Raw genomic sequence first — 21023 nt, 5'->3', positions numbered from 1 at the left:
CTTGTTGGTTTTCCTGGTAAAGAGGCTTGGAGAGGTTTGAGGCAAAACAGACATATAGTCATATATACCTCAGTTTTCTACTTAATCCCAGGCTACCCATTAAAAAAAAAACCGAATGGCCAGCAGTCCTCTCTGTCTCCCTGTGGGGCCCCCTGCACTTCCTCTGATAAGAATTCTCTCTCCTGCACGGTTTGAGGTGGCATCTACACCCTGCTCCACCCTCAGCCTTTCATGAGTTCTCTTTTTCCTCCTGGCACCCTACCACATCACAGTGGAAGAACTGGTGAATGTCCTCCACCCACCCAACCCTGAACTCCCCCTTAGGTTAGGGCCACGTTGGTCCTGCCCCAGGTGTCCTCAGGCAGCTGGGTGAATTCCTAGGCTGAGTTCTGGAGTTCCTCATATTGTTATTCAGGGATGGACTCAATTGTCCTCCTGAGGGCCCAGGGCCTGCTTGGTCAGCCTATCTAAAGTAGCCACACCCTGTTGAAGGCCTTGCAAATTACTCCAGATGACTCTCCATCTGTTCCCAATTCCCCACAGCCTTAGTTTCCTCAAGGCTCTTAAAGAAAGAGGAGAGGCTGGACTGAGCGAGCCACCAAAAGTGGCTTTTGTTTGTTTGTTTGTTTGTTTGTTTTGAGATAGGGTTTCTCTTGAGTAGCCTCTAGCTGTCCTGGAACTGTAGACCAGGCTGGCCTTGAACTCAAGAGATCAGCCTGCCTCTGCCTCCTGAGTGCTGGGATTAAAGGCGTGCACCACCACACCCAGCGTAGGCGGCAGTTTAAATGTACTTTTTAAAATCATCCAATCAATTTGTTTATTAATATATCTTTTTAAAATTATTGCATTTATTTATTGTGTGTGTATGTTCGCATAAGCATGCGGGTGGGGGGGACAGAGGAGAATTTTCTGGAGTTAGGTCTCTCTTACCACCATGTGAGTCTAGGGGGGTTGAACCCATGTCCTTAGTTTTGTCAGCAAGCTCTTTAACCCCCTTACCAGTCTTTCTTCCTTTATTTTTATTTTATTTTTTTGGAGAAGTATAGGGACTCTGCCTCTGTCTGTCTCTCTCTCTCTCTCTCTTTTTTTTTTCCCCAGACAGGGTTTCTCTGTGTAGCCTTGGCTATCCTGGACTCACTTTGTAGACCAGGCTGGCCTTGAACTCACAGCGATCGCCTGCCTGTGCCTCCGGAGTGCTGGGATTAAAGGCATGCGCCACCACGCCCGGCTCGTCTCTCTCTCTTTTTTGTTTTTGTTTTTGTTTTATTTTTTTGAGACAGAGACAGTGTTTCTCTGTAGCCCTGGCTTTCCTGGACTGTTTTGTACTCTGAGCTGGCCCCAAACTCACAGCGATCCGCCTGCCTCTGCCTCCCCAGTGCTGGGATTAAAGGCGTGCGCCACCGCCACCACCTGTCCTCACCTCTCTTTTGGTTTTTTGAGACTGGGTTTCCCTGTGTAGCCTTGGCTGTCCTAGACTAGCTCTGTAGACCAGGCTGGCCTCAAACCCAGAGATCCGCCTGCCTCTGCCTCCTGAGTGTTGGGATAAAAGGCGTGCACCATCTTGCCTGGCGTCTTCCTTCCCTTCCTTCCTTCCTTCCCTCCCTCATTCCCTTATCTCCCAGGCTGGCCCCAAATTCACACCAATTCTCCCTCTGAACAAGCCTGACATGATCACTGAATTTTAAGACCCTCCGATTTCACTATTACTGTACCCATTGGCCTTATTCTTTCCTTGGGGCAGGGAACGTAGGGGACCAGAAGACACAGCCTTGCGAGGCCATGTCCTCTAGCACTGAGCTGTATGCCCAGCCTCATCCTTCACCGTTTGTCTTTGGTGGCAGGGCTAGCCTTCAACCCCAGAGCCTCTCACTTTGCCTTCATTAGCTATTAGCATCATGTTAACCTTTTTTTTTTTTTTTTTTCTTCTCTTGTGTTAAGATTGGAACCCAGGGTCTCATGCTAGGCAAGCCAAACTAAGCCATGTCCCCAGTCCTGCTGAAAGATCTTGGTTTATTTATTCTCTCATTTGTAGCCTATTTTGTTCTCCAAACTGAAAGAGAATGCAGGTTTTGAGAGAGCAAGGTTGGAGTATCTGGTTCCTAAATAAAGCTCATAGTCTTTTTTTTTTTTTTAAGACTAGATTGAGGGACAGGCGTGGTGGCGCAGGCCTTTAATCCCAGTACGCGGGAGGCAGAGGCAGGTGGATCGCTGAGAGTTCGAGGCCAGCCTGGTCTACAAAGTGAGTCCAAGACAGCCAAGGCTACACAGAGAGACCCTGTCTCGAAAAACCAAGATTACGGGTGTGAGCCACTATTTGTTTCTCCTTTCCTTACTCCCCCTTTCTTTCTTTCCCTCCCTCTCTTCATTCCTTTAGTTTCCCTTTTTCAGGCAGAGCTTTATTTACTCTGCAGCTCAAGTTGTCAGGCTTTGAACTTTGACAGTCCTCCTGCCTCACCTCCCCAGAGAGCGCAGGGGAATCCCAGCCTGGGAGCAACCATGCCCACTTTTCTGAACCTCATTTTCGTGCTCCCTGATGTGGGCATCATAGACGTTCCTAACTCGCAGGCTGGCAAAGACAGACCAGCGCGGGTCCAGCGACCCAGGAGCGGCCAGCGAACACGTGGGGGAAGCGGCGGCGCGGCCGGAACCTAGGCTCCTGGGATTCGGTGCCCACCCGGACCCATGCGGCGACCGCGCGGGCGGAACCCAGGCGGTCGGGGCTCCGTGCCTGCCGGGACCTGCACGGCGGCGCGGGCGGAAGTGCAGCGCCTGCAGCGACAGGCCTGGGTGAGTTCGCGGGGACCGTGGGCTGTCCGCCCTGTCGGCCACACGCGATGGGATGGGGAAGGGACGACCTGGAGGAGGAGGAGGAGGAGGAGGAGGAGGATGGAGCTCTGAGGACGGGCGGGGGTGGGGTGGGGTGGGAGGTGGTTGCCTCGGGGCGGGAGGACACACTTAGCATTTGAAAGGGAGGGAGGACGCTGGGCGACTGGGAGGAATTTGAAGGAAACTGACCTGCCCGTGGGAGCAAAGGCGGCAACAGATCCTGCTGCCCTCGGGCTGCTCACTCTCTGAAGTGGCCTCATTTAGGGAATTTGCCTGGCGGGGCGGGGAGGAGTGGATAGTTACCTTATGGTGAGTATGGACAAAACCTGGTTAATTACGCTAGGCTTTGTCGGCTAGCCTGGAAGCCCGGCCAATTACGTATCTCCGTAGTGCAAGGTAGACTTCCCGTAATGCCCTCCAAATGGATCATTTCCCTTTGACTTTCTTTTCCTCTCCTCCCTAGCCCCCACCCCCGGGCAGAACAGTAGCCCCAGGCTGGCCTTGAACTCCCTGTGTGGCCCTGGATAACTTTGAATTTTCTGCCCTGCCTTCGCCTGCCAAGGGCTGGGATGACAGGCCTGCACCACCACACACAGTTTATGCTAAACTGGCGATGGGACCCTGTTTCCTGTTTGCTGTACAAGTACTTTTTCAATTGAGCTCTACCTCTCTGGCCTCCCGGGCTCTCCCCCCTCCCCCCAACAACTCCTCCCCACAATATAATTCAGGCTGCTGGAGAGCTCTCCCTGTAGTAAAGGCTGAAAGGAAAAGTATCTGCTCAGGAATCCCAAGACCAAGGCTCAGCATAAAGGAGATTTATTTGCCCCAGAGGGCAGGGAATAAAAGACAAAAACAAGAGATAGAAAACAAGGGGGAAGGGGAAGGAGTGTTTGTCCTACAGGACAAAGGACTGCCTCTGGACAGAAGGGACAGATGTGACCCATAGGCCATGGCAGTTTATAAAGGCACAAGGGGGAAACCTTGTGGTCTGTTGTGGTATTTAATTTTAATTAGGTGAGCCAAAGAAGCTTTTGATTGCTGGACTTCAATACTTTTTGTTTGTTTGTTTTTGTTTTTCCGAGACAGGGTTTCTCTGTGTAGCCTTGGCTGTCCAAGACTTGCTCTGTAGACCAGGCTGGCCTTGAACTCACAGCGATCCACCTGCCTCTGCCTCCTCGAGTGCTGGGATTAAAGGCGTGGATTGAAAGCCTGGTGGACTTCAATACTTTGAAAGCTGGACCTTAGTGGTCAACCTCAGGAGGAAGAAATGTCCAAATAAGAGCATAGACCTTGGTGGCTAGCTTTAGGAGTTTAATCGAGCTGGCCAGTGGTGGCGCACGCCTTCAATGCCAGCACTGGAGAGGCAGAGGCAGGAGGATCTTTGAGTTCCAGGCTAGTCTGGTCTACGGGTGGAGTTTCAGGACAGCCAAGGCTACACACAGAAACTTTGTGTTGGAAAACAACAACAAACAAAACAAACAAACAAAGGAAAGGAATATAATCTAATGTTTTTTAGTGAGGCAGCAGGGGTGGGGGAAGAAGGAAGGGCCCTGTGAAGTGTTGCCACTCCGCCAGGGATTGGGATGGATAGGTTTGGGCTATAACCTCTGGGCAGGGGATCCGTGGTCTCTGGATCAAAGGCTCTAAGGTCAGGCCAAACAAGAATATAGGTAATTAATTTCTAGGACATACTTTTCCTGGTTGTTATCAAATCCTGTGTGTGTGTGTGTGTGTGTGTGTGTGTGTGTGTGTGTGTGTGTTTGGGACAGGGTTTCTCTGTATAGCCTTGGCTGTCCTAGAACTCATACTGTAGTTCAGAGTGACCTTAAACTCAGAAATCCACCTGCCTCTGCCTCTCTAGTGCTGAAATTAAAGGCTCGTACCACTGCCTAGCTTTTCCTCCCAAAGAGGGGAACATAATAGTTTTGTGTTTGACACAGGGGGTTTTGCAGCCCAAGCTGGCCTCTAAATTGATCTGTAGCCAAGAATATCCTTAAATTTTTCATCTTCACCTGAGTGTGGTGTATCTCCACACCCTGTTTTTTGTCTGTCTGTCTTTCTTTGTCTTTCTCTCTCTCTCTCTCTTTCTTTTTTTAAGACAGGGTCTCTCTGTTGTGTAGCCTTGGCTGCCCTGGACTTACTTTGTAGATCGGGCTGGCCTTGAACTCAGTGATCCACCTGCCTCTGCTTCCTGAGCCCTGAGATTAAGGGTGTGCACCACGAGGCTTGGCCCATGCCCTGTTTTTTTGTTTGTTTTGTTTTTATTTGGTTTGGTTTTTGAGACAGAGTTTCTCTGTGTAGCCCTGGCTGTCCTGGACTCTGCCTCCCCAGTGCTGGGATTAAAGGCGTGTACACCCCACCCCTGTTTAAATGGTACTAGGGATGAAATGCTAGGCCCCCTATATGTTAGGCAAGCACTGGTCACCAATTGAGCCATTTTTCAGCTTTTTTTGTTTTTTTTAAGATTTATATATTTATTTTATGTATGAGTGCCCTGTCTTCATGTAGACCTGCAGGCCAGAAGAGGGCACCAGATCTCATTATAGATGGTTGTGAGTCACCATGTGGGTGCTGGGAATTGAACTCAGAACCTCTCCAAGAACAGCCAGTGCTCTTAACCACTGAGCCATCTCTCCAGCCCCTACTTTCAGCTCTTAAGTCAGTTTTTTGTTTTCATAAATGTTCCCACCTTGTCTCCAGAACATTCAGGGCCCAGCTGTGTTGCCAGGAAAGGCCAGGAGGAAACACCTGCTCCAGTAACTGCCCCACGGCTGCAGCTCCAGTTGGCTGCCTTCCTCTGGCACATGCCAGCCTGGACCCAGCACAGTGATATCTAGCCTCATGTCTGCTCCAGCAAATGAGCCTCATTGTATAACTCAGGCTAGCCTAGCATTTGTTTTGTTTTTTTCGAGACAGGGTTTCTCTGTGTAGCCTTGGCCATCCTGGACTCACTTTGTAGACCAGGCTGGCCTCGAACTCACAGCGATCCGCCTGCCTCTGCCTCCCGAGTGCTGGGATTAAAGGCGTGCGCCACCACACCCCCGGCTAGCCTAGCATTTGTAAGTCTTTGCCTCAACCTCTATAGCCTGTCAGGGTTCTAGGCATGTACCCCCACATCCCATTCTGATGTTAGTTTTTTCCTGTTGTAGTAACCAAGGCTCACCCACTGGTCCTCCATCTAACTCTGGCTGGAGATTTAAGGTGGTTCTTCGAGCACTCACTGGCTTAGAAAGGTATGCGCCATCATGCAGGGCAAAAGCCCAGATCTTTACAGAATAAAGACAAAGCTAGGTGAGGTGTACTCCCATGGAATTCCAGAGCTCTCCTGGAATCCCAGCTTTCTGTATACGGAGGCAGGAGGATCACCAAGTGGAAACCAGCCTAGGCTGCAAGGCAACGTGCTGCAGTCACATCTACCCCAAATAAACCCACACACTTATGTGTGCCGAGCCTCCTCCTCCTCTTCTTCCTCCCTTTCCCCCCTCCTGAGACAGGGTTTCCCTATGCAACTCTGGCTGCAGTCTGGAACTCAGGGATTTTTAAAACTACATTTATTTATTTATTTATGTGATATTAAGGAGTTGGCTCTCTCCTTTCACCGTGGGGTCTGACCTATCTAACTCAGGCTATCAGGCCTGGCAGCATCCAGACCCTCTGAGTCGTCTCTTTGCTCTCTTTCTGTTTTGTTTTTTCAAGACAGGGTTTCTCTGTGTAGCCCTGGCTGTCCTAGACTGGCATTGTAGACCAGGCTGGCCTCGAACTCACAGCGATCCGCCTCCCTGCCTATTTTGATTCAGGGTCTCATGTAGCTCAAGCTGGCCTCAAACCGTCTACGAAGCCAAGAATGACCTCCAATTTCTGATCCTCCTGCCTGGGCTTACAGGTGTCTGCTCCCACAGCCAGTTTTGTGTAGTGCTGGAGTTCACAGCCAGGGCGTCCTGCAGGCTAGGAGACCATCTCCCAGATGTAGATGAACTGCACTCCAGTCCGGCTTCTGAACCCCCACTTTTCTTTAGTAAGATTTTTAATGTGTATAGGTGTCTTGCATGCGTGTATGTTTGTGTATCATGTGAGTGCCTGGTGCCCAAGGAGTTCAGAAGAGGGCATTGGGCCCCCTGGAGCTGGAATTAGTGATGGTTGTGAGCCACCATGTAGGAGCTGGGAATCGAACCTACTTTCTCAAGTGCCCTTGGTGGCTGAGCCACATCTCCAGCCCCCTCATTGCTGACTCTTTTGATTGTGTCAAGAGGCCAGTGGGAGCCAGAGTTGGTGAGGCACACAGTCCTAGCCTGTGACTCCTGGGCTGGAGAAACACCCCGTCAGGAGCACACTGCTGCAGAGGACAGATGGGACAAGGGGCTGGCGGGCTGCGGCCTAAGGGAGAAGGATCACATGACTCCAGGAGTTGAAGACCAGCCGGAGCACCTTAGCATGACCTCATGGGGAGGCGGGTGTTTTATACGACAGCGTGGACAGTTCCTGTTTTCCTTCTGTATTGCTTACTTCTTTTTCGTTTTCAGAGACAGGGTTTGTCTGTGTGGCCCTAGATGTCCTGGGCCTCAGTCTGTAGGTCAGGCTGGCATGGACTCCAGGATCTCCCTGCGTCTGCCTCTCGAGTACTAGGATTAAAATCATGCAGCACCTCCCACCCAGCTGTGGTCTGGTGCTGGCCTGGCAAGTGAGGGGTCTTGGATTTGACTTTCAGCACTGTGTAAAATATCCTAATATCCCAGTGGTGGGGAGGTGGCAGGAGGAGAGTGAGCAGTTCAAGGCTAGCCAGGGCTGCACAGTGAGCTTGAGGTCAATGTGGGCTATAGTGCTTTGAAACCACAAAAAGAGATGAAAATGGAGCTGTCGTGGTGGCGCACGCCTTTAATCCCAGCACTAGGGAGGCAGAGACTCTGTGAGTTCGAAGCCAGCCTGGTCTACAAAATGAGTCCAGGACAGCCAGGGCCACAAAGAGAAACCCTGTCTCAAAAAAAAAAAAAAAAAAGAAAGAAAGAAAAAATGATGATGGATCAGTGAGGGGAGGGAGGAAAGTGAACTTGGCATCTCCCGTGTCTCCAGGGAAAGGCAGTAAATGCAAGTATCCTATGGCAGGCTGCCTTTGGCCCACTCAGGAGTACTAGGAGTAGTCCATGGGCAGAGAGGGGGGGAGAGGAGGCCAGAGGGCGGCAATGCTCATATAACTGCCGTGGCGAGGGAGAGGTCCTCAGCTGGGGTCACGCTGGGGCTTTAGATGTCTGTCTGTTTTGGTTTTTTACCTGTGAGTGTGGGTGCATGTCACAGTGTGTACCTGGAGGTCAGGAGGACAAGTTTTGGACTCTGTTCGCTCCTTCAACTATGTGGGTTCAGGGACTAAACTCTGGTTGTCAGACTCAGCAGCAAGTACCAAGGCCTGCTGCTGGGCTGTAAAAATTTATTTATTATTTATCCAGTATTCTGCTCACATGTGTGCCTGCACGCCAGAAGAGGGCACCAGATCTCATTACAGATGGCTGTGAGCCACCATGTGGTTGCTGGAAATCGAACTCAGGACTTTTGGAAGAGCAGCCAGTGCTCTTAACCACTGAGCCATCTCTCCAGGCCCTCCTGTGTCCTTTTTTTTTTTTTTTAATTTTAATTTATGTGCATTGGCGTGAGGGTATCAGATCTTGGAGTTACAGACAGTTGTGAGCTGCCATGTGAGTGCTGGGAATCGAACCCAGGTCCTTTGGAAGAGCAGACAGTGCTCTTAACCACTGAGCCAACTCTCCAGCCCTCCTGTGTCCTTCTTATCCCTCCAAAAGGTTAGGCAAGATGGCTCAGTGTAAAGGTGTTCACCCCCAGATGACAACCTTCGTGTGGTCCTGTCCCTGGTACTGCACTGGAGGAGAAAACTGACTCCTACAAGTTGTCCTCCGACCTTTACTGTCATATCTGTATCATGACACACTCACAAAACTGCATCCAAAACAAAACACCCAAGATACTGCAAACTCTAAGCTGTTCCTGGACAGGGTCTCCCGAAGCCCAGGCTGTCTTCTTTTGGGACCTGGCTGGCTGGCTGGCTGAGTGAGGCTGGATTCGGGAGGGACTGGGCTATTCTGGCGGTTACTTGGCCAGAGCTATAATAAAGCTATGGTAAAAGTAGACACGAAGCCGGGCGTGGTGGCACACGCCTTTAATCCCAGCACTCGGGAGGCAGAGGCAGGCGGATCGCTGTGAGTTCGAGGCCAGCCTGTTCTACAAAGTGAGTCCAGGATGGCCAAGGCTACACAGAGAAACCCTGTCCCGAAAAAACCAAAAAAAAAAAAAAAAAAGACACAAAAGGGGCTGGGAATGCAGTCAGTAGAGAACCCTGGTTTCCATCGACAGAATGTGGTGAAGCAAGCCTGCCAGAGGGAGGTAGGAGGGTCCTCCTAGGCTACACAGGGTTCAGGGCCCAGCTGGGCTAGGGACCCTCTCACAAGGAAAAGCAACAGCAAAGGCAGAGGAGCTGCATATGGTGTCAATACGTGTACTGCACCTCACATTAGGGTGCCTGTGTGCTCGCAGTCAGCCTGAGCCACATGGGAAGACCCTGTCTCCAAAACCATGTAACAGCAGCCTACTGACCTAATTCCCTGTGGTGGAGCTGGGAGGACTGGTGCGGGTGATGCACAGTGGGCCCTTCCCTCCTGGAGCTGTGTGTGGCTTTAACCCTTCCATCTTCTTCCCAGAGCCTGAGCCATGCAGAGCCAGCTGACCATCCCTGTGCCCGTGCCGGTGCTCCGCCTCCCTCGGGGCCCCGATGGCTTCAGCCGAGGCTTTGCCCCCGACGGACGAAGGACCCTACTGAGGCCAGAAGTCGGAGGAGGTTGTATTCAAGATCCCCCAGAGTCACAGCAACAGCAGGCCCGGGCCTCTCTCCGGGAGCGCTACCTCCGCAGCCTCCTAGCCATGGTGGGGCACCCTGTGAGCTTTACACTGCACGAGGGTGTGCATGTAACCGCTCAGTTTGGGGCCACGGACCTGGATGTAGCCAACTTCTATGTGTCCCAGCTGCAGACGCCCATTGGCGTGCAGGCTGAGGCCCTGCTTCGATGCAGCGACATCATCTCCTACACCTTCCAGCTGTGAAGCCTGCCTGGGCGTGCCTTGCAGGATTGCTGCAGTGGCCCACGCCATACAGCTCTCCGTGCCCTCCTGGGTTTCCAAAACAAACTCCAGGGAACTCTGGCTTTGAACTCAGGAACTCCAAACCTGGGGCTGCTTGCTGATAATCCCTGGCCCTCAAGAGGCTAAGGTGGGAAGACCGTAAATTCAAGGCCAGCCTATGCAACCTCAGACATTCTAGATCTTTCTTGGTGAAAGTACTGTTCTCTCTCAAAAAAAAAAAAAAAAAAAAAAAAAGAAAGAAAAAGAAAGCAATGTTCTGCCTCACAAAACTGAACTTTACAGAAATAAGGTCCTAAGGCTGGGGTGTGGAGGGAGGTTCCAAGACAGTAGCTGGGGTGCTGGAGACAGGAGGCACTGAAGAGGTTACAAAACTGAGCCTCTGATGCAGTTTCTCTATTTCCCCTCCTGCCAAAGAAACCATCATTCAAGGAACTCTGGCTCTAGCTTGCTTTTTTACATTCTTAATATTTTGTTTGTGGGTATTGTGCCTACATAGATGTCTTGTGTACTACTTACATGCAGTGTTGGCTGAGGCCAGAAGAGGGCGCCAGGTCCGACGAACCTAGTTAGAGATGTCAGCCACCTTGTGGGCACTAGGAGTTAGGCCTGGGTCCACTGCAAGAGCAGCCTGTGCTCTTAACTGGTGAGCCATCTCTCCAGCCCACCCGAGTCTCTCTCTCTCTCTTTTTTTTAATTGGGGCTGCCATGGCCCAGGATTCTTTTTTTTCCCCCCTTCCTTTGAGACAGTGTTTCTCTGTGTAGCCTTGGCTGTCCTGGACTCACTTTGTAGACCAGGCTGGCCTCAAACTCACAGCGATCGGCCTGGCTCTGCCTCCCCAGTGCTGGGATTAGAGGAGTGCGCCACCATGCCCAGCTCCACCCCAGTCCATTTAAAAAGACAGGATCTGGCCATGTAGCCCAGGCTGTCTTGGAATTCATGATCCGCCTGCCTTAGCCGAGTGCAGGCTGCAGGTGAGGCCACCATACTTGGCCTTTCTGTTTATCTTTTTAGTTGTATCCCATGGAGGATGGTGCCACATTTAACGTGGTTTTGTTTTAATTGTTTTTAATGTAGGTGCTATGCACAAGAGGTCACAAGAGGGTGTTCAGTTAGCAGGAGCCAGGGCTCCAGGTGCTTGTGAGCTCGTAGACAAGGGCACAGAATTCAGATCCTCTGGAACAGAGTAGCAAGTGTTCTTAACTGCCCAGCTGTCTTTCCACCCCCTGCAGTAGTAGTATTCAAAAGTTAGTAGGGTTGTTGTATCAGGTTAAAAGCCATGATGATGCGGAGGCCAGATAAAACACTGCTCCTGGTGTCCTCCCAAAACGGCTGACATTCCCTGCACATCAAGGGGTTGGCCCTTCAGTTTATTTTGAGGTGGACAAGGATGGCCTTGTACTAGGAAGGCTACAAGGTTGTGCATCCTAGGCTCCTTCTGGGTGAAGGGGGCCTCTGCAACCACCAGCAGATTTTTTTTTTCTTTTCCCCAAGGCAGGAGACTGAGGGGTGGTGATGGTGTTCACACTCTGTGACAGTGCCTAGGAGTAAACGCCGCAGATTGGTGCTTAGCGTGAACTTTGACCCTTCCTCAGTGTGCTCCAACCTCCTAGGGGGGCAGTCTATGTCACCTGTTTCAGAGCCTTGTCACTAGAAATCTCTGGGTAGAAGGTTATTGAGAAGCAGTTCCCAGCCGGGCGGTGGTGGCGCACGCCTGCAGTCCCAGCGGGGCGCGGGGGGCAGAGGCAGGAGACCGGGGTTGAGGCCAGTCGTGCCTATGTTAGCAAGCCTGGGTATCCTGAGAACCTGTCAACAAACAAAAACCAGTGAAAATGCCTTTTAGTTCAAGTTCAAACTGTGAGCGAAGACTTGCATTAATTATAAGGAGCTTTTGGTGCTTCTTAGTCTCCCGAGTACAGTTAGCCGCAACTGTGACCAGGGAAGGAGTTAACAGCTGCCATACTGCACACCGCCGCCGCCTCGCTCCAGCCCCTGCCCGGCGCTCCAGTCGTCTTGGCAACGGCGCGCTGGCCCCTCCCCAAGTCTCCTTTTATGGTTTCAGTCTCTTGCGCCACCGGCAGGTCGGAGATGGGCTAAGAAGGCGGAGCGAAAGTGCTGGAACGAATCCTGAGCTATGGAAGCGATCCCCTTGGAGGCGTGGTTTGCGCTAGCTCAGGTTTGGGTCCGCTGATTCATCTCTCTCCTTTGGAATGCGTCCCCCCTCTCCCCGCGCCCCCCAGTCGCGTTCATGAATACCCCCCCCCACTCGTCCGTTTTAATATTGCAATTTGCATTTGACGTGTCATGAGACACGGTGGAGCTAAAGTCTGCAAATGGAAAGCTAGAGACTCTCAAGTGGACAGAGGTCTCATCTGTCACTTGGACGAACTCATCCAACATTGAGCCGGGCTCTCGGGCTTGTCCATCCCGTTGCCCGGCTCCCCGCTCCTGCCCTAACCCCGCCGGGGTCTCGCTCTATAGTGTCTGTTGTTGGTCTGAGGCTCCCTATGTAATCCGGCCTGGCCTCGAACTCGCAACCTCCTGCTTCACCCTCTCCAAGGCTAGGATTACAGGCGTGTCACTACCATGCCCGGCAGGTAGTTTTTTTTTTTTTTTTTTTTTTAAATTAATGTCTCTGATTCTCAATTTATATTTTAAATTTCTCATTACCTCTTGTGGGTGCGTGTATGGAGATCAGAGGACAATTTTTTTTTTTTTTTTAATGCTTTTTCGAGACAAGGTCTCTCTGTGTAGCCTTGGCTGCCCTGGACTCGCTTTGTAGACCAGGCTGGCCTCGAACTCACAGCGATCCGCCTGCCTCTGCCTCCCAAGGTGCTGGGAAATCGTGTGGAGGCGAGTCTCTCCTTCCACCTTTACGTGAGTCTCTGGTATCGAACTCAGATGGCTTTAACTGCTGACAGCCCTTTCACGGGCTCCGGTGACACGGTTTCTAGCGAATTCATTCCCGAATTACTTGGGCTCGTGACGAATGTGCGGGAACCTGAGTGTTGACAGCTGGGCTGAGGGCGGCGGGGGGGGGGGGGCCCCCCGCGGGGCGGCTGAGACTCGCGCATGCGTGCTGCCCGGGGAGACGGCGTTCGTCTGGCCCCGCCCCTGTGTTCTGCAGTTCTGGCTCTGCAGATTCGTCGCTCACGTTTCTCTTTCCCGTGGATGCTGCTGCTCTTTGTTCACGTCTCCGTGTCACCCTCGAGACGACTCTCTCAGAACAAAAGGTTGAGTCGGCGTTAGGCTTTTCTCGGTACGTGGCGGACGCCTCGGCCTGTAGCGAAAGTGTGGCTGCGGACGAGCAGGTACCCGTGGAGCTCGGCGGAGGCGCGTTGGGGCTCCCAGCGGCGACGAAGACGACGAACGGAGCGGACGGAGGCGGCGCTTGAGGCGGCGGCGAAGCCGATGCCCCGGAACGGCGGGCGGACCCGGAGAGACGAGTCCGGGGCCCGGGGCATGTCCCCGGGGCCCCCGTGAGGAGGAGGAGGAGGCGGCGGCGGCGGCGGCGATGGAGATCCCGCCGCAGGAGGCTCCGCCCGGGCCGGGCGCGGACGCCGACGCGGACGCCGACTCCGAGGAGGCCCCCACCGAAGCCGAGTCTCCCAGCGCGGCGGCTTCGCCACCGGCCGACGGGCGCCTCAAGGCTGCAGCCAAGCGCGTCACGTTCCCGTCGGACGAGGACATCGTGTCCGGAGCTGTGGAGCCCAAAGACCCCTGGAGACACGGTAGCTGCGGCGGCGAGGGTCGCGGGGGCCGAGCCGAGGGGCCGGGTGGGGACCTCGCCGGCGTAGAGCCGCACGCAGGTTGGCGCGCCGTCGATGGCACCCGTTGGCGACTTCAGGAGACAGCGGGGTCTAGGTTAGAGCTGGAGGCGGAGAGGGGTTGGCGGGAGAGTTGGAAAGGCGCTACACAAACCCTCCACCTTGTCTGGGAGTTTGAGTTCCCGGTTCGCCCAGGGAGAGGGAGAACCTGTCCACGGTGGGGGAGAAAAAGGTAATTGTCCGGGTCCACGGGGTGGCGGGAGTGGTGCTGCGTGTCTGCAAACCTCGAAGCAAAGGGTGGCCTGTGTCCATTGCTCTTCTGGCTGGAGGGAGGACCGCCTATAAACCCGGGCTGGGTGGAGACGTTCAAGTTCAGCATTAGGAGAACGTGGAGTCTCCCTTTCCCACGGGGGGAGGACTTGGGGGATGTTACCCACTCAGGCGTTTCTGGTCAACAGAAGGCAAAAGTCAGGTGGCTTGTGTTTTGGGTAGATGGAAAGATCTATAGACCCGCGCCGGTTGGAGAAGCTTGGGTGGGTGGTGGAACTGGTAGGGCCTTTGGAGGAGTGCGTTGGCTTCAATGGCCACCAGGGCGAAAGGTTTGCGGGGGGGGGGGGGGGGGGGAGGGAAGGTGGGCACAGGTCAATTCCGTTTCTGTGCCGAATTGTGTTTTGCTTGGGTAGGGCCTGTGAATCCAGGGCGCCCACTGGCCATGTTCTGTAGAAGCACAGACAGACACTACTGCCAGGCTGTGGGCAGCGGTGGCTTTGATGTATGTGGGGGGTTTTGGGGGGGGCTTGGTTGCAGGAAATGATACACTGGGAGCCTGCCATAAATGCCAGTTTGGCTAGTAATTAGCAAAGAGACCAAGGTTAATTTAGACTCGGCTTGGGGAGCCAGCCAGGGGCTGGGTGGTCTGCTTTGGGTTCTGAACTTCTGGGAACTGGTACCGAGGACAGGAAGAGTCAACTGGGCCCTGGCAGCAGCCTGGTGTCCAGTGTGGAGGGGTCAGAGTAGGACGGGGCGAGGTGGAGCAGGGTGGCCATAAGAAATGTGGTGTGGCTGTATGCAGCTGCGGTCAGTGCCTACAGGCCAAGGCTGGATGGTGGAGTGGGCATGCACGGTGGGCTTGAGCTTTGTGGGGAAATCTTGTTTGCTTATAAAGAAAGAAAAAGGCAAGCCAGCAGGCTATCTGGATCAGATTCTGACTTTTCCATGTACTTTCTTTGGCAACTGCAGAGAAGTTACCTAGCCCCCCCCTGAACCTCAGATCCCCCCTCTGAACCTCAGATACCCGCCCCCTGAACCTCAGACACCCCACCACCACCCCTCCGCCTCAAAGTGAGGGGCAGGAGCAATAGCCAGGGTCCACTAGAGACTATGTGAAGTCACATGTGAACAGTGCCTGGTGAGGTGGAGCCCTCCTGAGTCTGTGGTGATTATGAAGGCAGCTTGCTCTGTGGATAGGGCCACAGCGGACTGTGAGAACCTTCCAGGAGGAGGGTCAGATGGAGGTTTGGAAGTGAGGGCACTTGGAGAGTTGGATGTAGTTCTGGACCAAGTTTCTGACCTATGGTTTTCCTGAAGGGGCCAAGCCTTTTATTATTTTCCAAATTAAATCTAAGCTTTTTGAAGCTGTCACGAAACATAGACTATGTATAGCTAAGGGTGGCTTGCACTTTAGACCTTCCTGCCCCTTCTCCTGAATGTTGGGATCACAGGTGTATGCTAACACTCTTTTTATGCAGGGTGGGGGGTGGAGCCCAGGGCTTCCTTACTGCTAGGCAAGCACTGTCTCACACACACACACACACACACACACACACACACACACACACACACAACCACACATGCACTTATAGCCTTCTGCAGTCTATTTATTTGTTTATTTGTTTATTTATTTATTTATTTTGAGTTGGGATTGAATTTGGTAGCCCAGGCTGTCCTGGAGACCTCTGTGTAATCCAGGCTGGCCTCAAATGCACGACAGTCCTCCTGCATCAGCCCCTGTCTCCAAGCTCTAGGATGACAGGCAGGACCCACCATGCCCTGCAAGAGTTGGCTGTTGAGAAAGCTGTTCGTCCCTCCCTCCCCTACCCCCTACCCCACTCCCCCCACCTGCCTCCATGTTTGTTTTTTGGTTTTTGTCTGCAAATGGAGGTGCTAATTCCTCAGTTGTAGGCACTAAACAAGACAGCTCTTGTAAATTCCTGTCCAGTAGAGCGGCTAATTGGATTGCTACTGGTTAGGGTGACAGGTGCAGGTAAGGGTGACAGTCTCCTCCCAGGCTGAGGAGACTGTCATTCCCCCAGCTGTCCAGAGTCACAGCAGGGACTACACAGGACTCACCGTTTAAAGGAGAGGACAGAGAGCCGGCCATGACTGCGGGCCGCCAGTGAGCTTGAAGACTTGGCCGCCATAGGAGTGAACGTGAAGGTGGCCAGTTTGGACAGGGACATTTGCCCAGGAGGGCAGCAGGAGTGCCCATGGCCTGGGGCCTCTGTCGGGGATTAGAAGCTGGACGGGCTCAGAAGGTGGTGAGAGCCCTGCTTGAGAGACAGGGGTCTCTGAAGGATGGTCCAGCCTGCATCGAGGGCAGCAGGTGGTTGTGACAGTTGGTCTGTGAGACCTGTACAACATGGAGGTATATGGGCCTCGTGGAAGAGTAATGACCCCACGCAGTGCCCCAAGTGACAGTCATTGCAGGGTCTGAATTGAGGGACCCTGTTGTCTCAAATCCATTCCTGTCAGGGAAGCAGGTGGAAGGGCTGGCTGGCTGGGCGTGCTGAAGTAAAGAGCACTCTGAAGGGGCCTGCGGCACCAGCCTTCACTCAGCCTCATTCTGGGGGGAGGTGCTGGTTGGGGTGTCTAGAGCTCTAGGTGCCACCCCTAGGCCTTGCAGGGCCCTGGCGTTGGGGGCCCCTTGAAGTGAGCTGCTCTGAGGGGCCATCTGTTTCCTTGTCAAACCAGAGCCAATGGTGTTCTGTTATCTGTCCTCTCCTTGGTGGCCCCAACAGGAGTGGGAGCTGACCCTGGCCTTTTCAGTCCCAATTTCCTCAGCCCCACCTGGAGCCCTGTAGCAGTGTGAGTGGCCTGAGGGGGAAGTTTGGGGGGCCCCTGCACTTGACCAGGGTGTCTGGGAGGATGGGACGGCCATGGCTTGGGAGCTGGAGGCAGGTGTGCTGGCGGAAAGTGAGACTTGGGGACTAGGGAGGTGGTAGAAGTCGTGAGTGGAAGAGGCACACTGGGCGTGCGGGTGCTGGAGAGGGAGCTGGCCAGCCCTCCCTTGGCCCTAGTTCTTTCCAGGAACCAAGAACCTTTTCAGACTAAACCGCAAGAAAGCGCTCAGCTGGCCTCGGCAGGCACTGCTAGCTTCTGGGCTTTGCAGGGCAGGCTGTGGGAGAGAGGGACTTGTGATCCAAGCACATGACACTGATGATACTGCCTGCCCTGCTGTTCCCCACCCTGCAGCCTGCCAGTGGCAGATGGCCAGCTCTCACTCAGAGTCCTGGGGCTGCCCACCAGGAGATTTCTTGTGTCATTCCAACATGTGACCATCCCTGGCCACCTGGGATCAGGGGAGAGGCTGGTGGGGGCAGCAGCCATGCTGAGGACAGCCATACTGTTTGTCCTCAGTGGCACTGCTCTGCTCTTTACTCCAGAAACTGGTTTGACAGGTAGAAAAAGCACATCTCTTAGCTCTAGGAGGGCTGCGACAACAACACAGCGAGTAGGGCAGGGCAGGGCCATGGCCTCTGTCTGTCTGCATAGAGTGCAGCTGTGGTGATGGTGGGGTCCAGTGGGGAGCACAGTCCGCATCTGCTGCTGTCACTCCCCCCCCCCCCCCAGTATGCCTCGCAGCACTTCCCCAGTGCTTGCCAGTGACCCCCCCCCCCCACTCTCGCTCAGGCTCACTCCTCCAGGCCCAGCCCTGTCTGTGGGCAAATTGTCCAGCCTCTGAGTAAACTAAGTGGAGGGTGTGGGGCCACCAACATGACAGGTTGTCAGAGTACCAGGTCCCAGACTGGGAACAGAGTGGGCCTGCCACAAGCCAGCTGAAGACTTTAGGCCAGCTGCCGCTCTCTGGCCCACGGACCCAGGTGGTCTTGATTTGTGTTTCTGTGCTGCCCCCACTTCAAAGGGGAGATAGGTCCCTGCTTTAATTCCAGGCTGGTTCTGAGGACTAATGTGGGAAGGGGGTGAGGGTTTAGACCTGATGCCCTGTGGTGGCCTCTGGGAGGAAGCTCTAGGGCAGTTAATCCAGTTTGTGCCAGGATGGGGCTCTTCCAAGGTGCCAGGCATGTGTTGGCAACGCTCCTGAGCCCCACTGAAACCCTCAGAGCTGGCACTGGGCACAGTCCCTGAGCAGATAGTGCCCCGGGGCATGGCTCCAAGAGGATTAAGATCTGGGAGCCACGGGCCTGGGTTGGGCCTGCTGCAGGCCTCCAGGACTTGGTTTGGGAAAGACCTTCCCAGCTGTCCTGACCTCTAGCTTGGCTCTTCTGTGCTGCAGGGTGACCTTTGCTTGCATGCAGGTGCACAGAGAGGGGAGTGCTGGCATGTCTGACACAGGTGACCACAAGAACTTAGGTGATGACCACAACTTTTTGCAGTAGAGCATGGTGCCAGGGCTGCAGTGTGTTTTCTGGGTGACCTCAGTGTACACAGGCCCCTACTCTCCATGACCAAGTGCCCACATATACTAACCTTTCTTCAGTTCCCCCCCACCCCTTACCCACCCCCTCATCCCCATACCCCCCATGGCCTGCATCTGGCTGGGAGGACTAGAGGCAGAGGTGAAGTGACTTATCTGCCTTTGTCACACACTTGCCAGGAAGACCCAGGTGGCCTGCTCCTAGAGCCTGTACTTGCTGTTCTTGTACTATCTGCAGGGCCCAAGGCAAGTGCACTTAGGCCAGTCAGCTGTGACACTCTGAGGTGGCAGTCATGGTCTTGCAGGCCAGCAGCAGGAGTAAGAGACAGTAAAGGGCCTTGACCTTTGCCATGCAGGAGGAAGTTGGCTCCTGGACAGCTTCAAAGTCCCAAGAGGGTTGGGCTGCTCCTCTGTCCTCTGCCAGCTGCTTGTCCCCACCCTTGGCCTGTGGGACACACTTTTGTAATACTGCTGCATAGCCTTGCTGCACAGGTGACAGCAACAGTCATTCCTACCTGGTTCATTTAGTTGCTAAGTCACCAGGGAGAATATGGCAGAAGATCCCAGAGTGACCAGTAAGCACTTAGGCTGGGTGCTGAGGCCCACGGGGAGAGGTTGGGGTCCGTCAGGGATGTCTGATAAGTGCTAGGGGTCAGCCTCATATAGAGCAGTGACAGGTGTGTGGGGGACTAATGTCAGAATCAGCTAGACAGACAGGTGCAGGACAGAAAAAAGCCAGGGAGGTCACAGGTGAAGCTGAGCAAGGCTGCAGAAGCACCTGAGGAGATGGGAGATGGGCTGTGGGGAGTTCGTGTTGATGTGTGTGTATATACATACATGTGTATGTGTAGACTTTTGTTCTATTTTTCTTTTTTTCTTTTTTGTTTTTTGTTTTTTTGAGACAGGGTTTCTCTGTGTAGCCTTGGCTGTCCTGGACTCGCTTTGTAGACCAGGCTGGCCTTGAACTCACAGCGATCCGCCTGCCTCTGCCTCCTTAGTGTTGGGATTAAAGGCATGCGCCACCACGCCCAGCTTTGTTCTGTTTTTCTTTTTTTTTTTTTTTTTTTTTTGGTTTTTCAAGACAGGGTTTCTCTGTGTAGCCCTGACTGTCCTGGACTCGTTTTGTAGACCAGGCTGGCCTAGAACTCACAGAGATTCACCTGCCTCTGCCTCCCGAGTGCTGGGATTAAAGGCGTGCGCCACCACACCCAGCTTTGTTCTGTTTTTCAAAACAGGGTTTCTCTGTGTCGCCCTGGCTGTCCTGGAAGTCGCTGTGTACACCAGGCTGGCCTCAGACTCAGAGATCACCTCCCAAGTACTGGGAATAAAGGCGTGCACCACTACCGCCCAGCATAAATTATTTTTTTAAGAGGCCTCTCTATGGTTGGCTGGATGGCTGGCCTGGAACTGTATGTAGACCAGGAAGGCCTCAAACTCAGAGATCCTGCTGCCTCTGTCTTTTCAGTGCTGGGATTAAAGGTGCACGATCACATCTGCCCATGAGGCAATGGTCACATTAGAGGCAGGGCTGCACACCGTAGCCCAGGCTGGTGTGGCACTCACTCTGTAGCTCAGGCTGAGCGCAGACACACTGCCACCCTTCGGCTTCATCCTCCAGCGCTGTGTGCAGGAGCCACCATTCCTGGTATTTTATTTTTTATAGAGCCCAGGGCCTCCTGCAAGCTAGGTAAGTGCCTCCTCAGGCAACAATTGGCCTTGATCTGAGCCATGGCTGGTGAGCTGTTACACCTGTGAGGTGCCTGGTGCCCACCCACGCTCACTCCCAGGCTCTCTGTGGCCTTCCCATCACTCCATTAGTTCATTCTTGATCTCCATCCAGCCCAGCCCTCCCAAGCCCGTGGGGGCTTTTTGCTTTTAGAGACCACATTACCTCTTCAGGCAACTCCACAGTCTCCTCAAGTCACTTAGAATCCTGGGTAATATTGATATCTTGTCACTTATTCAATCCAGGAAGTTTCTTACTCTAGAGCAGTTCTGGGTCAAGGGTCCCTGGCAGGAAAATACGGAGTTTGAGGTGAGCCTCGTTCTGCATCTGAAAAGTGTCAGTAGCACCAGAGGCAGCACGGGACCCAGTGACCACCCTCTGCCTGGTGGCCGTGGCATGGTAGCTTATTTCCCTCAGGAGCTGATTTGATTGTGGGCTGAGGACGACATGGCTCTATAACAAACATGTATGCTATGCAGGCTAAGCATGTGTGACTCCTTAGAGTGCAGTGACCGTCTCTGCCTCCTCTTGCTGTGAAGACAGCAGGTGACTTGTGGTCAGGAGAAGTCTGCCTGCAGGTGATGTCAGCTCCTCCGCGCCCCAGGATGCACGGCCTCGGATAGGAACTCCAATGCCTCTGCTCCCCTGATTGGCAGAATGTCTGCTCAGTTTCCCGTCAGATTGTTTTGACTTTGGGCAAAGGGAAGCATGCATGCAGCCCACCGTGCTGCGGCGCCCTTCTGTGGGGTGGCCCACCGTGCTGCGGTGCTCTTCTCCACATTGGGAAAGCTGCTTGAAGGCCAGGTTCCTCGGAGATTGTAGCCCTTCGTAGCACCTGTCCTCCATCCTGGCAGAGCTGGATGATGGTGGTGCACAGTCAGCCTCACACGTTGTCTCCACTTCCCTTCCCTT

General features: G+C 53.6%; 2 protein-coding genes across 2 annotated transcripts in view; both read left to right on the top strand.

The window, feature by feature from the left end:
• Positions 1-2692: 2692 nt before the first annotated feature.
• Gemin7 (gem nuclear organelle associated protein 7) lies at positions 2693-9927 on the top strand. Its single transcript, XM_051161915.1, has 2 exons — positions 2693-2787; positions 9528-9927. Exon 2 carries the CDS (start codon positions 9538-9540, stop codon positions 9925-9927), a length of 390 nt encoding a protein of 129 aa, XP_051017872.1. The 5' UTR covers positions 2693-2787; positions 9528-9537.
• A 3543-nt stretch (positions 9928-13470) lies between these two features.
• Positions 13471-21023, top strand: part of Ppp1r37 (protein phosphatase 1 regulatory subunit 37) — a 31938-nt gene continuing 24385 nt past the window's right edge. The window contains exon 1 of the mRNA XM_051162534.1: positions 13471-13695. Coding sequence (XP_051018491.1) covers positions 13479-13695 — 217 coding nt within the window. The 5' untranslated portion in view covers positions 13471-13478. The remainder of the gene's footprint in view (positions 13696-21023) is intronic.

Source organism: Acomys russatus, chromosome 19 (assembly GCF_903995435.1).
Source record: "Acomys russatus chromosome 19, mAcoRus1.1, whole genome shotgun sequence".
Lineage (NCBI taxonomy): Eukaryota > Metazoa > Chordata > Mammalia > Rodentia > Muridae > Acomys > Acomys russatus.
Note: the sequence above shows the minus strand (reverse complement) of the source record. Positions and strands in the feature narration are given on the sequence as shown.

What these genes read in the sequence shown, in the direction of transcription:
- Gemin7 (XM_051161915.1), top strand. Translation starts at nt 9,538, where the DNA reads ATGCAGAGCCAGCTGACCATCCCTGTGCCCGTGCCGGTGCTCCGCCTC.